This window comes from Triturus cristatus, chromosome 4_1 (genome assembly GCF_964204655.1).
Source record: "Triturus cristatus chromosome 4_1, aTriCri1.1, whole genome shotgun sequence".
Classification (NCBI taxonomy): domain Eukaryota; kingdom Metazoa; phylum Chordata; class Amphibia; order Caudata; family Salamandridae; genus Triturus; species Triturus cristatus.
In genome coordinates this window covers 922,848,557-922,861,410 of record NC_140585.1, presented here as the reverse complement: position 1 = coordinate 922,861,410, position 12,854 = coordinate 922,848,557, and the positions used below count along the sequence as shown (strand labels likewise).

Below are 12,854 nucleotides of genomic sequence, written 5' to 3'. Positions count from 1 at the left end.
GTGTGGGGCTCCGTCTGATGCTGAGAGGGGAGTTCGTTCCAGGTTTTGCCGTGATGTAGGAGAAGGATCTGCCCCCCGTTCTGCCTCTGTAGATGCGGAGGATCTTGGCAAGGGCTAGGTCGGTGGAGCTGAGGGTTCTCTTGAGGACATGGAAGGAGATTCTTTCGTTGAGGTATTAGGGTACGGTGTTGTGGAGAGCTTTGTAGGCGTGTGTGACCAGCTTGAAGGTAACTCCCTTTTTGACGAGGAGCCAGTTAAGGTCGCAGAGGTCCTGGGCGATGTGGTCGTATCGTAGGATGCGGAGGACGAGTCTGGCTGCAACGTTCTGGACGGTTTGGCGTTTGCGAAGGAGTGATTGTTGATTCTGGCATGGGAGTAATTCATCCCAATTGTCGTCCAAAGCTGGCCAAATTCTGATCCAAAAAGGTGTTGGAGTGCTTGACAGTTGGTCCGAGGTAAAGGCAATGTTTTGCTAAATTTAGAATAAACAGGAACTGGGTGCACTGGAACTGTTCTGGGATGCAACCTTGGTTGCAGTCAAAGCAAATTTGGTTATGAGTAGGACAAGCACATAGAAACTGCGTCCTCCTCCGGCATCTGGGCCTGCTTTGCCGAAGCAGGAAGCAGGGTGGATCTTGCTGCAGGATTTGAGTCGGCTCCTGAGATGAATTTGAATCCAAAACAGGTTTACGAGGCACAGACAACGCACCGGGTGGACCCACCGGTGGTAACCCGACTGGAGGCCTGGGTGGATCAATGGGGCCCGAAGGCATGCCAGAGGGAACCGGAAGGGTGCTAAAGAGTCTCAAAATGGCTTCTCTGAAAGCCTCAACCTATTGCAACATTGCTGACAGCCCAGGAAATTTGGGGTGCAACAGGATCAGCTGTGGAGTCGGTTCCTCGGCAGGGGACCAGAAGTGTGACGGAGAGGCACTTTTATGTCCTCGCGACTTCAGAAAAAGGGGTGTGCGCCAGGTACAAGTTTTGCTTGGCCTGCTACGACTTCGACTTACCAGAAGACTTAGACAGTGACAATGACCCTCCACAGTAACAGCCAGAGAGTGGTAACAGGTTCCCTCTCGAGCACCCTGAACTTAAAGCCGTAAGAGGACTTATGCAACTTCTATTTTGGTGTTTGGCAACATACAGTTTGGCTTTGAGTTCCCAAATCACCTTTAGATTCACAAGGCCAAACTCTAAGCACAACTTGGTTGTCATGGACGCAACCTAATTACCAGAGACACACTTTGTGGCGATCTGTCACAGACATCTGTTTGCAAAAGTATCTACAAGGCTTACATCCTGTAGTTTTAGGAAGAGATATGTCCCCTTGCACACTGGAAAACATTTTTTTGAAAAAAAACCTGCTAATCAATAAGAAAAAGTTGGGAGCTAGCACCGAATCCTCATATGAATGCACAGGAAAAATGGAACTGCCATCATCGTGCAACAGTGGCACTTATATGCAGCTCTGACTGTTATCTTCAGGGGGGAACAAGGCCAATGGAATGCTGCACAATGTCACATACCTACATTCAAGGGCTATGCTGAAAACATTTGCTGGATCCAAGCTGGTGCATGGGTATGAGGAATAAGAGGAATCTGCGGTTAGAAATTCTAATCAGAAAAGCCAGAATTTAAGAGAATATCAATGGTCTGTGACCTTTCCTGAACAGTAAGAGATTAGAGATCATTTTAAGATTGATGAGACGATTGTTCCAGAGAGAGGGCCAGACTGAAAAATCCTGCCCTCACCCCAAAAGGGTTGTACATAATCTGGGAATGTTGAGACTCTTGGATGAGGGGAGCACTTTAAGAAGTATCTCAACCACAATAAAATCCCAAGAAAAGAAACCCTGGAGTGGATTAGTAGGAAAGCAGGAAGGAATGGAGATAGCAGTTTAATTATTTGACAAAAGGAAGCTGCAGCAAAAAGAGGCAAAACAAGATACTTTCTATCTTCAAGAAAAAACACAGAAATAAAATTAAGAAGGAACGACGAACCAAAAACAGGTTTTTAATTGATGTTGCTAGAAAAACTGGGTGTGTTGGGGTGATGGAGTAGGTGTCAAACAGGAAAGACAAGGTGTTAGTTGTCTTTGGCAATTAGCTTTTCTGACAGCCATGGGTGTCCAATAGGTACAGAAATGGGGCTATGGGGAGGGGTGTCTGAAGTTGCGAAGTAAGGAAAATCAGAACTTTGCACTGTTTTAACTCCTGGTAAGCTTTGCAAAGATTTTGAATTAAAAAATGAAAAGGCAGCTTTGGTGGCCTTTTGCAGCAGTAGGAAACTCTGCTGTGTGCCACAAAGGGCAAGGGGGACTGCTGTCAATTAGCGACCGCCCCCTGTTGAGCCCTAACCACCATCTCATCCCCTACCCGTCTCACCAGCAAGGTTCCTTCTTCAGACCCCTGATGCACCATTTCTAGAGCTCTAGCCTTCCTCCAGCTGCTAAGCCCCCCACACTCCTGTATCATGCCTTGGATGCTTGTTCCAGTGAAAGCATGTCCCACATTTTATGGATGCAACATACAGTAGCTGGACAAGAACCTAGCTGTGTGTCCCGGCATAGTTTACACTTTACTTCTCTGATGTTAGGGATGGCAAAACACTTAGCCTCTCTTCCCTATGTGGAACATCCTGAATTCACCCAACCCTGGAGAAGGAAGAACCTTTGTTTACACCTGGTTAAGGGCCCCCCTGGGTTATTGGTTTATCCAAAGGGTTACCTTCCATCCCCTGGGTATGCGTGCACCCCAGGCAATGATGGAACCGCTGGGATTCTCTCCAAACTACAGGGTTCAACTCTGCCTCTACAGTTTTTGCAAATCACCTAAACGACTCCATCATGTTTTCTAATTTTGTCTGTGTATTGCAAGGCAGGTCCACTGCCTTCACTATCATTGGTATTTTGTATGTTTTGATGCCCTTATTTAGAGGCATTTGTGTATATAATGTTTCCAAATTCAGAAGACTGAATATTTGTTTTGCCATTAGAGGGAATTTAAAATGGTCCACAGCCTCCCACAAGAACATTCAATGTTGAGAGCTAGAGGTATATAAGCGTTTTGAAATATTCTAAGAACAGCTTTTGCACCATAAATGTGGCAATTAACAATAATAACTTTATGTCACCATTCAGGCTTTTGACTAATTCACAGATTATTGTGTAGGAGCCTAACTGGTGGGCTCCAACAAGAACACATACCCTGTCAGAAAGATAGGAGCTCACAGGCAGGTAGTGACAGGGAATGTCTGTTGTGATTTAGAAGGTGTAACAGTGATCCGTTTCAGGGATATTTCAGCACCAGCACAAGTTAAGTAACAGACAAACAATGGACCAAAAGTAAATGAACAACATTTCTACTGCTTTGAGCAAAAAGATACTAGAGAAGATAGGTCTTGAAAGTATTGTTCTTCCCATCTCTCACCACAGAACTGTGCAATACAGAACAGACTCACAGTCCACATGGTCTTAGCATAATGCATGGTGTAAAAGAGATAGAAAGGACTCATGAGCCACACAGTCTCTTCCCATCATACTGTACTGAATTGCATTTGTATTTATAAAGCACTTTCTAAACCCCTTGCCAGGCCTAGCAGAGAGAAAAGAAGCTCCTGTAGAATAATGGAAAGCACAGGAGAGATTAAAATCAAAAACAATCTGTCACCTGTAAATCAACTCTTTCCACCAAAATAAAGCGATCTCGTATTGATATGCTCCAGTCTGGATTTACCCAAAGTCCATGTAATTATTTGTTTTACTTCTAAAGGTCCAATGGGGAGTCTTTTATTGACTTTGTGCTTCAATGATTAGTTCTCTTTTAAATGTATCTCAATGTAGAGGTAAGAGAATGAGGTGTACTGGGAACAATTTGACCTAACAGAAGGAATCCTCCTTGCTGTAAGGACGATGTGGACACTTTGGCCTGCCACACGATGGTCAGAAATCACCTCATTCACTCCTCCAAGGCTTTGAGCATGATATCCAACTCATACAAGCAGTCTTCTCTCTCCAGCTCCTGGAGAGCACAATATAGTTGGTCTATGCTTGTTTCTGGGTATTTCTCAAAGACAAGGGCAGTAGAGGAGCACTTGGACCGTTGAGCATTTGCATCCAAGGTCTGAATGTCCTGGTGGGTTGCTTCACCTATCTTCTCCATCAAGGATCTCCAGTCTTTAAACGTGGGATGCTCAGGATCCAATAAGCAGCACAGCTGCTGCAGGGTGTCAGCATGCAGCCAACGGATACTTGCACAGCGCTTCAGTCTGGTCAAAACTGTGATGTCATAGCCAGCCATAAGTACCCTCCAAGGCTGGTCCTCTACACCAGCTGGTTTCCTACAAAGGGTTTCTTGTTTCTCTGCAGCTGCTAGGACTTCGGCAAGGGTGTAAGCTGCGATCTCCCAGGTCAAGGATTCTCTTCTCTGATTTAAGACAACAGGACTCAAGTACAGCTTGTGCCAGTCGTCACCAGCGCTTGTTTCTGCCAGAAGCTTTTCGATGTGTTTCCCTACTGTTTGAAGCAGCCCCCAGCATTTGGACCTTGTATCCAATTTTGAGCTCCTACACAAGCTACTCTCCCAGAATCCACGCACAATCACATTCACAGAGAGTCGTGACTCTGTCACCTGTACCATCACCTCTGCCTCTTCCATACACTTGATGCCATCTTTCCAAATGAGGAATCGTTCATCTCCAGACCTGGTGAAGTGCTTCAACAGACGGATCTGCAAGCGAGCAAAGAATGCCTGGCTGAAGAAGCCGGTTTTTGACTTCCAGCGGTAAGCAATGCCGTGGTATACATTAAACTGACTGCTGTCTTGCCAAACGGAGGTAGCCCTTCCGCTCGCCAGCCATGCTGGGACAATGTACTCATCTGTCCCAGGTGGAGCAAAGAGCAGCTCCAGCTGCTCCAGAATCTCCAAGACACATCCAATCTCCCCACTGCCATCCAGCTTCAGGCAGGACTCTAGGTCGCTGCGCCTCCATCTCTCACGATCTGCTTGCACCACAGAATTCAAGGTGAAGTTTCCAAATGTGCCAAATATGTCGTGACACAACCATTTCAAGTTCAGAATGACCAGGCCATCGGGTGAGCCCTGACTGTTGTCAATAGTAGGAAAGTAGAGTAACTGTAAAAACAAAAGAGCAAACGCATTATTTAGGAAAGTTCATACTACTGTGATAAGATATATTAAAAATGAACACTTTGATCTAGTTTACAGTAACTTCAGCTGACAATCAATGAATCCTCAAGAGAATAAAATGCATAATGAGGCTGCCCAAATTTTAATCTTTCTAAACGGGGCCTAATACTATACATAAAGAGAAATGTAGATGATTTAAAGCAGATGAAAATCACTAACTAGTAAGGCCTACTCCAAGCAAACTCTACCTTATCTCCGCCTTTTCTCTGTGATTCAAATTTTGTATGGAACTTATGATGCTAGCTGCCATTCTATGACTTTATAGCTGAGATAATGCTGTGGGTTTATTTATTTGTGGAATTTAATGAGCCCTCCTTAATCAGTGCATCCATTTTTAACATACAAAACTTTATTTTACTTAACAGTCATACGGCACCGAACAGTAAAATCAGTTCCAGTGTATATAAAAATAAAACATCAATGTCAACATTGATATTTGGCAGCTGTTAGGCCTGTTAGCCTTAGAGCTGTCATCGCCCAAACTTTTGGCCTTCACCCTTCTATTCTGTGGAATATGTTTTTGTTGCCTTGGGACTCTGCACACTTTAACACTGCTAACCAGTGCTAAAGTGCCTGTACTACTTAAAACATGGTAAAATATTAGCTTACACCTAATTGGCAATTAACATAGTTAATTTACATACAAGTCGAAAGTAAAATGGTATAGCTCTCAAGCAGTGTTTTTAAAACAAATTGTCGGAGTGCTCCAGTATATTGTTTCATCAGTCTGAATTCTGCAGCCTTGTCGCCCAACCTGAGAACAAATGTACAAAATTCACCTTTTACCTCATGTCACTAAGCCCTAGTTCACAAATGACATGCATTCAACAACGTCCATTTCTCACCGATACCTACCTCGGAAATATTGTGCAGATATTCCACTGCCATTATGAGTTGTTCTTCCTCGATGGGCTCAGCCAGGTTCTCCCTCACTGTACTTAAGAAATGCTTCCAATGCATGAACTTTATCTGCAAAAGAATCAGAAAAAACACAAATAATTAAAAAGTGTCCTTTGATTTTTTTTTTCATAACTCCCACTTTCTTCTTAAGAGTGCCAGGAAGAGTAGTTTCTACCACAGCATCTTTTGTGGGGATTGTCAGTATTGTAGCTGGCTGCCACAGTTCGAGCCCATGCCTGATGTTATTTGGCTCTTTTTTCTCTCTAGAAAATAGGTTAATTGAACAAGGTTCTTCACCACAGGCTTCTTTTCAGTTACAGATAAGGAATATTTGAGTCTTTATTAGCTAACACTATTCCCAAGCTGCCTATCACCATACTCTTCCTACCTCTACCGCCAGCCACTCAAACCATTCAAAGGCACATATGTCCTAGTGATACTCATTGCATTATTGGAACAAAGCATATCCTCACTCCTAGACCAAACAGACAGCGATATTTTTCATTGCGCACCACAGAAGAGCTCTAAGCTGGAATTTATTATAACAGTTTGCAAGTAACTGACATCAACCAGAATAGAAGGTAGTCCCAAGCAGTGACTGATGATAATGCATGAGGTGTAAGAGCACCTCCATCCGCACAGGACCCATTCTGATTTGTCAACACTGCCAAACCCATTAGACACCTAATCCACCAACTAACACCATTGGACTTCCCTCACAACCTGCAACGCCACTCTCCAGTTGTGTCCTTTATCCAAATACCACGCTTCAGTGCTCTTTTGTTTAAAGTCCCAACCAGATATTAGGAATGCATTTAGCTTCTCTAAGGTCATGCTTGACATTTTAATGTACCACATGGCTTACCTTTATCAACCCAGGAAGGGATAGGGCAAGTTTTGGGCAAATTTAACCTGCAGTATTAACCAGACAGATCTCAATTCTAGCAACAGCAGTTGCCTCAGGTGAATCGGCTTATAACATTTCTTCTGCTGGGTTGAAGTAAACAAGCTTGAGCACTGTAAGGATGGGAGTCAGGGCTGAACAAAGCTCCCAGGGACTTTGGCCTTCTTCGAGCATTGCTCAGACACACCGAAATGCTCCTAATAGATGGCAAATCCAGATCCTGAGAAATTAGCCAAGGGAACAAATATTTCTGATGAATTGGAAGCAGTGGAGCATTCTTACTGAATAAATGATTATTGTGAGTTTTTTATTTTATTTTCTCCAATACTCTTAAATGGATTAACTCTGAATTTGGGTGGTTTAAGTCACTGATGATACATGATGACACTTTGCTATCAGTCAATCAATCAATAAATCAATCAATCAATCAGGATTTGCTGAGCACAGCTAATCACCCTAATGGTATCCAAGCGTTAGGATCTGGCTGGGATCAGTCGAAAAGCCAGGTGTCGAGTTCCTTTCTAAATTCCAGAAGAGATGGTGGTGAAGGCAAAGGTAGTTCCAAGACATGAAGGTGACGGCGCATCCTCCACTGTAGTGTCAGTGGATGCGGTGAGTGTAAGCGAGGGTGGCGGATCGTAGGTGTTTGGTGGGTAGGTGAAAGTTCAGGCCACAGTTGATGTATGCTGGTCCTTGGTCGTGGGGGGACTTGTAGGCGTGTTTCATCATCTTGAATTGGCATCTTTTCTGGATGGGGAGCCAGTGGAAGTTCCAGAGCCATCAACCTCCGAACAGGCTGGGCCCGCACTGCCAGCCCCTTGGTGACCTCCTGCGGAGCCAGATGGAGCCGCCAATTGCCGAGGTTTGTCGGGGCCTCCACTGGTTCTGACAGCGAGGGGCCTGAGGTGCTCCCTCCTGCAAGAGAACATTGCCCGGAAAGGGGTTGGCCCTGGGGACTGCGCAGCTGGGCGGACCTCTGATCCCTCACTGATTGCTGCCCCTTGGTGGTTGCATAAGTAAGGGAGCCGTAGCCGAGGCCTGCCTGCCTGATAGCGGTCTAGGACACCGAGAGGGCAGCTCATTGCGGTGATCACTATCGAGAGAACTTAGACCTAGCAGTGAAACTTTGGGGAATGAGCACATAACTGTGGTGGATTGACCATCTGGTACCCCCTTGTGGAATTGAGGCTACTTGAGAGGGTAGTGGAGACACATGGGGCCCCAAGTAGACTGTGGTTCTCTCCTACTACAGTGTTGCAAATCCCCGCTCTGGGTCAGCTACCTCCCCCCATACACCTCCTGTGACCGGGAGACACCGCATGCTAATGGTGCCTGCCTAGTGGATTTGTCCTTGCGACTTTGTGGCTAGTGGGGCCGGGGGGTCCTCGACTTGAGGCACTGTTGAGAGTGCGGAACAAAGAAAGGCCAGTTTTACGACTCTGCGACACAGACCACCCGCTGGCATATAGGGGAGGTTGCCTGCGCAACTCCAGGTACTTTGCCTTCTGTGTGGTTGTAGGAAGCTGGCTGTGTATATACTATACCAAAGTGAGGTATAGTGTGCACAGAGTCCAGTGGAACCCCAAAGGTAGGCAGAGGTAAATTTAGATTGCACCTTACTCTCTATTTGTGGTAGTGTGGTCGAGTAAGGCTTTATCAGAGGATAGTGTTAAGCATTTGTTGTACACACTCAGTCAGCAAATGAATTCACACACTCAATGACTGAACTTCAGACACATTGTTTTTGTATAAAAATATTATTTTAGTTATTTTTTTTCCTAGAACAAAGCAGGCCTGGCACAGGTAAGTGATAAAAACTTTGCAGTAAATATATAGTTGTAATACAGTTTGGATTGTAATTGTATATGCACATTGTTTTGACTTACAGTATTGTTACTGAGAAATGCAATGCCTTGCAAATACAGTACATATACTTTGAATGGGCTTTTTAGTAAAATTACAAGTAAATTACTTTTGAGAATACTTTTCTTACACAGTGTAGTATACCTGGATACTACACTGGGACATGTCCTGTAAACAGGTAAGTAAAATCGTTTTTGTTAGTTAGTACCATTTTAAAGAATTTCTTTAGGTTTTCCAACTCCACACTTTGAAACTTTTCATAGAAAAACAGTCAATGTTTATCCTATGGAGAAAATAGTGTTATCGGTTCAAAGGTAAGTACTTTGTTGTGGGAATTGGTATTCTGGGGTTAGACTCAGGGGTCCTCCAGGGTCAGTGATGCACTCTTGTTACACCCTCAGCGGCACTAGGGCGGCAGAGTGCTGAGGACCAATGTTATCCAATGGGGGATAGGGGGCCTCCGGTTGGTGGCTGCTGACGAGCATGCCACTGGGTTGTGGGAGCAAAGCTCCTGGACTTAAGCTCAGAGCAAATGGGGGTTTAGGCCAGCACAAAAGATGCACCCTTAGCTGCACTGGGGCGGCCGGGTGCAGAGTGCTGTTTTGGCGTCGGAAGTCCTGTAGCTTTCAATGGGGAGTCTCCGGTTTGCAAAAGCACTGCAGGCTCAGGGACGAAGGTCTTCTGGGTGCGACCACCCCTTTGAGAAGTAAGTTGTGATGTTGGGGGTTGGCTAGGCACGTAGGTTGGGCCAGTCAAGGCCTTGGGGCGTTGGGTGCAGGGGTGCCTTTTAGGGTTGGATCTTCTTACCAGCTCCTGGTCGAGGCTGGGGGACCTTCCGGATTTAGACTGCAGGTGTCGGCTGGAGACTTGAGGCAGGTCAGGGATTGCTAGATATCGGGTCAGGATCACTGGGGAGACCTCCTCGTGGTGTTTGCCCACTCGAGCTTGAGCCGTGGATGCCGGGTGCAGAGTGGGGCGGATTTGCGGTTTCCGGCCAGGGCCTGAGGTTGGAGATGAACAAATCCGGTGTTCACTGGAGACAAAGTCTTTGGGCTTGAAGGCAGGCACGTCCTCCGGGTTTCTCGAGGTTGCTGGCTGCAGGACACACTGGGATTTTGCAGGAGCAGGGTCAAGGTGGGGTCAAGGTGGAGACAAGCCGGTAGGGCTGGGGCCAAGTCAGTAGGCGTCTTCCGCCTGTTAGCTTCGGCACGGCTGTTGGGTCCTTCTTCTTCTTTTCTTCTTGTAGGTTCTTGTCTGAGGAAGCAAGGTTCAGGGGTGTCCCTAAATACTAGATTTAGGGGCGTTACAGGTAGATAAAAGGTTGGGACCAATGGGTCCCTGCCCTGGGGTGGGTACACCACCTATTATGCCACCCTCCAGTGGGAGGGTGACTTATGCCTTTCCCTGGTTGGCTGTGTCCCACCATCTGCAAGATGGCGGGGACTGAGAGTTGTGCTTCACCTCGTCTCCCCCAACTGCGGGGTAAAGTTGGCAGAGGTGGGCACACCTCTCTTCCTCACTTGTTTTTCCTGCCGGTTCTCCCGCCCAAAGTGGGGGTCAGAATAGGTGTGGATCACTTGCTGAAAGCAGCAAGTGGCCCGGGGAAGCTCACAAAGGCAGCGAGCCTTTGAAGCTTCTCCTTCGTGGACCCTGCCCATCCTGGGGGAGGAGGCTTAGCACCTCTTACCAGGATGTGCATTGTTTCAGGCCCTGAGAGCAGCAGGCTCTTGACTCAGGGGTCCAGAAACAAGTCTGGTGGTGGCAGCTGAAAGCAGCCACTCAGCCTGGACACTAGTGGTAGGTCGTTTTTCAAGGGGCATCTCTAAGATGCCCTCTGTGTGCATTTTTCATTAAATCCCACACTGGCATCAGTGTGGGTTTAATGTGCTGAGAAGTTTGATAGCAAACTTCTCAGTTTTCAGTGTAGCCATTATGGTGCTGTGGAGTTCATAATAGACTCCCAGCACCATATACTCTTCATGGCAGCACTGCACTTACAATGTCTAAGAATGAACTTAGACGCTGTAGGGGTACAGGCTCATGCACCTGTACCCTCACTACTGGTAGAGTGCACCCAGCTAGAGGGGTGACTGATCTATGCCAGGGCAGTGGGTTTTAGGCATGGCACACAGAGATGTGTGCCATGTCGACTCTTCACTTTGTTATGAACCACAACACACAGCCTACAAAGGCAATGTGTGAGTGTAATGGTACAGGGCCTCTAAGGGTGGCACAATAAGTGCTGCAGCCCTTAGAGGTCTTCCCTGGTCACAGTGCCCTGGGTACCTGTGGTACCATTTACCAGGGGCTGACCTGTGGCCAGAGATGCCAATTGGGTTTGGGTTAGTTTTGGGGAAATAACACAGGCCCTGGGAACCTGATTGGCAGGGACCCAGGGCACATCAAGTCAAAAGTGCATCAGTAGTCTGGCAAAAAGTGGGGTGGTTACTGCAACAGAAACCCAGCTTCCCACAGTGGTGCCCTACTTACTGTAGCCTTGATGGGGACGGCATGACTCAAATCATTGGGGGTCCCGCCAGACACAGCGGATCCCACCCGAGACATAGGGGCTGATGGCGATTGCGCCGCCCAGACAGGAGGCCCAATACGACTCCAACTGGACAAGATTCTAGCGGCCATGGAAGATATTAAACCACTCTGCAACAGGATATAGGCACGGTGACGGTGGGCCTGGGCCAACTTCACGCGTAACATCACAAGCTGGCAGACAGTCAAAGAGATAGAAACCTCCATTACTGAACTCAGACCCGAACACACCACACTTGCTAGCCAGGTGTCTGAACTGAGAGATAGAGTACTGTTCATTGAACGGAGATCAGAAGATGCCGAAGGCCGAAATAGATGAAACAATATCAGAGTGGTGGGTTTTCCAGAGAGAATCGAAAAAGGGAGATATGGTGAGTTACCTGAAGACCTGGCTAAGAACGAAGGTGGCTGCTGGATTATTCACACCCTTTTTCGCACTGGAGCGAGCGCACCGAGTGTCGGCAGGGCCGCTGGCCCCGGGCCGTCCCCATAGACCGGTGGTGGTTCGACTGCTACATTACAGGGATAGAGACATTATACTCCGCAAGGCCAGCTCCGATGGACCCTATGTGGTGGACAATGGGAGGCTCTCTATATTCCTGGATTTCACGGCGGCGGTGCAAGCTAGTCGGGCTTCCTTTTAGAGATTAAACGGGCTCTCCGCGAAAATGATATCCAATACTCCCAAATAGTCCTGGATGGCACCACCACTTCTGTGAAGACTCAGAATCTGCCTAGACCTGGCTGGAGGCTTACAATGCGGGAACACCTCTCCCTTCTACACGTACACGACCCTCGGTGCCTGGAAAGAGGATATGGAGGCGCACAGGTTGAGCTCAAAGGGATGGCCCTAAAAGTGGCTCATTGCCCTCAAAAATTGAACTGGAACGAGCAGCTGCCTTGCAGGCGGTTGCAGACATTGTGCAGGGGCATGGGAAAACTCAGAGGTGGACACTGCTTCAGACCATGGCTCGGCCCTCTCTGACTCCATGTTCTCACAGGGGGAAGGCATAGAACCCCCAACAGTAACACCCCAGACGGTGGATGACTTGCTCTGATATCCCTTGCAAAAACAACAATTGATGGACAGAATGCAGAACAGTGTCATACATTCACCCCAGGCCTAAATCCATCTTTTTTTTGCTCACCATGCCATTCCAGGTTGAACCCCGCCATATGCAAATCAGTCTTGACCCTGCGCCCAATGGGAACAGTCCAGCCCTAACTGCCAGGCCAGGTCCTCCCTGGACTGGAAACAAGCATCCTAGGAACGGTTTTGTGCTTTCAGCCCTCATCAGCCAGGATAGCTTGACTCCAGTGGCATGGAGAGCACGAGACCCACGTCTGTGCATACCCGTCCCACTCGGGGTGAGAAATGCAAAAACAATTGATGGACAGAATGCAGAACAATGTCATACATTCACCCCAG

At 47.1% G+C, this 12,854-nt stretch overlaps 1 protein-coding gene across 5 annotated transcripts in view; it reads right to left on the bottom strand.

The window, feature by feature from the left end:
- Nucleotides 1-1,885: 1,885 nt before the first annotated feature.
- Nucleotides 1,886-12,854, bottom strand: part of LOC146855822 (death-associated protein kinase dapk-1-like) — a 304,196-nt gene continuing 293,227 nt past the window's right edge. For 3 of the 5 annotated variants that reach the window (XM_085653759.1, XM_085653760.1, XM_085653758.1), the window contains 2 exons: nucleotides 6,067-6,180; nucleotides 2,002-5,136 (listed from right to left, as the gene is read on the bottom strand). In XM_085653759.1, the coding sequence (XP_085509885.1) occupies nucleotides 3,961-5,136; nucleotides 6,067-6,180 (1,290 nt within the window). In that variant the 3' untranslated portion in view covers nucleotides 2,002-3,960. Of the gene's footprint in view, nucleotides 5,137-5,855; nucleotides 5,966-6,066; nucleotides 6,181-12,854 lie in introns of all 5 variants that reach the window. The other 2 variants (XM_085653762.1, XM_085653757.1) reach the window with 2 other exon arrangements.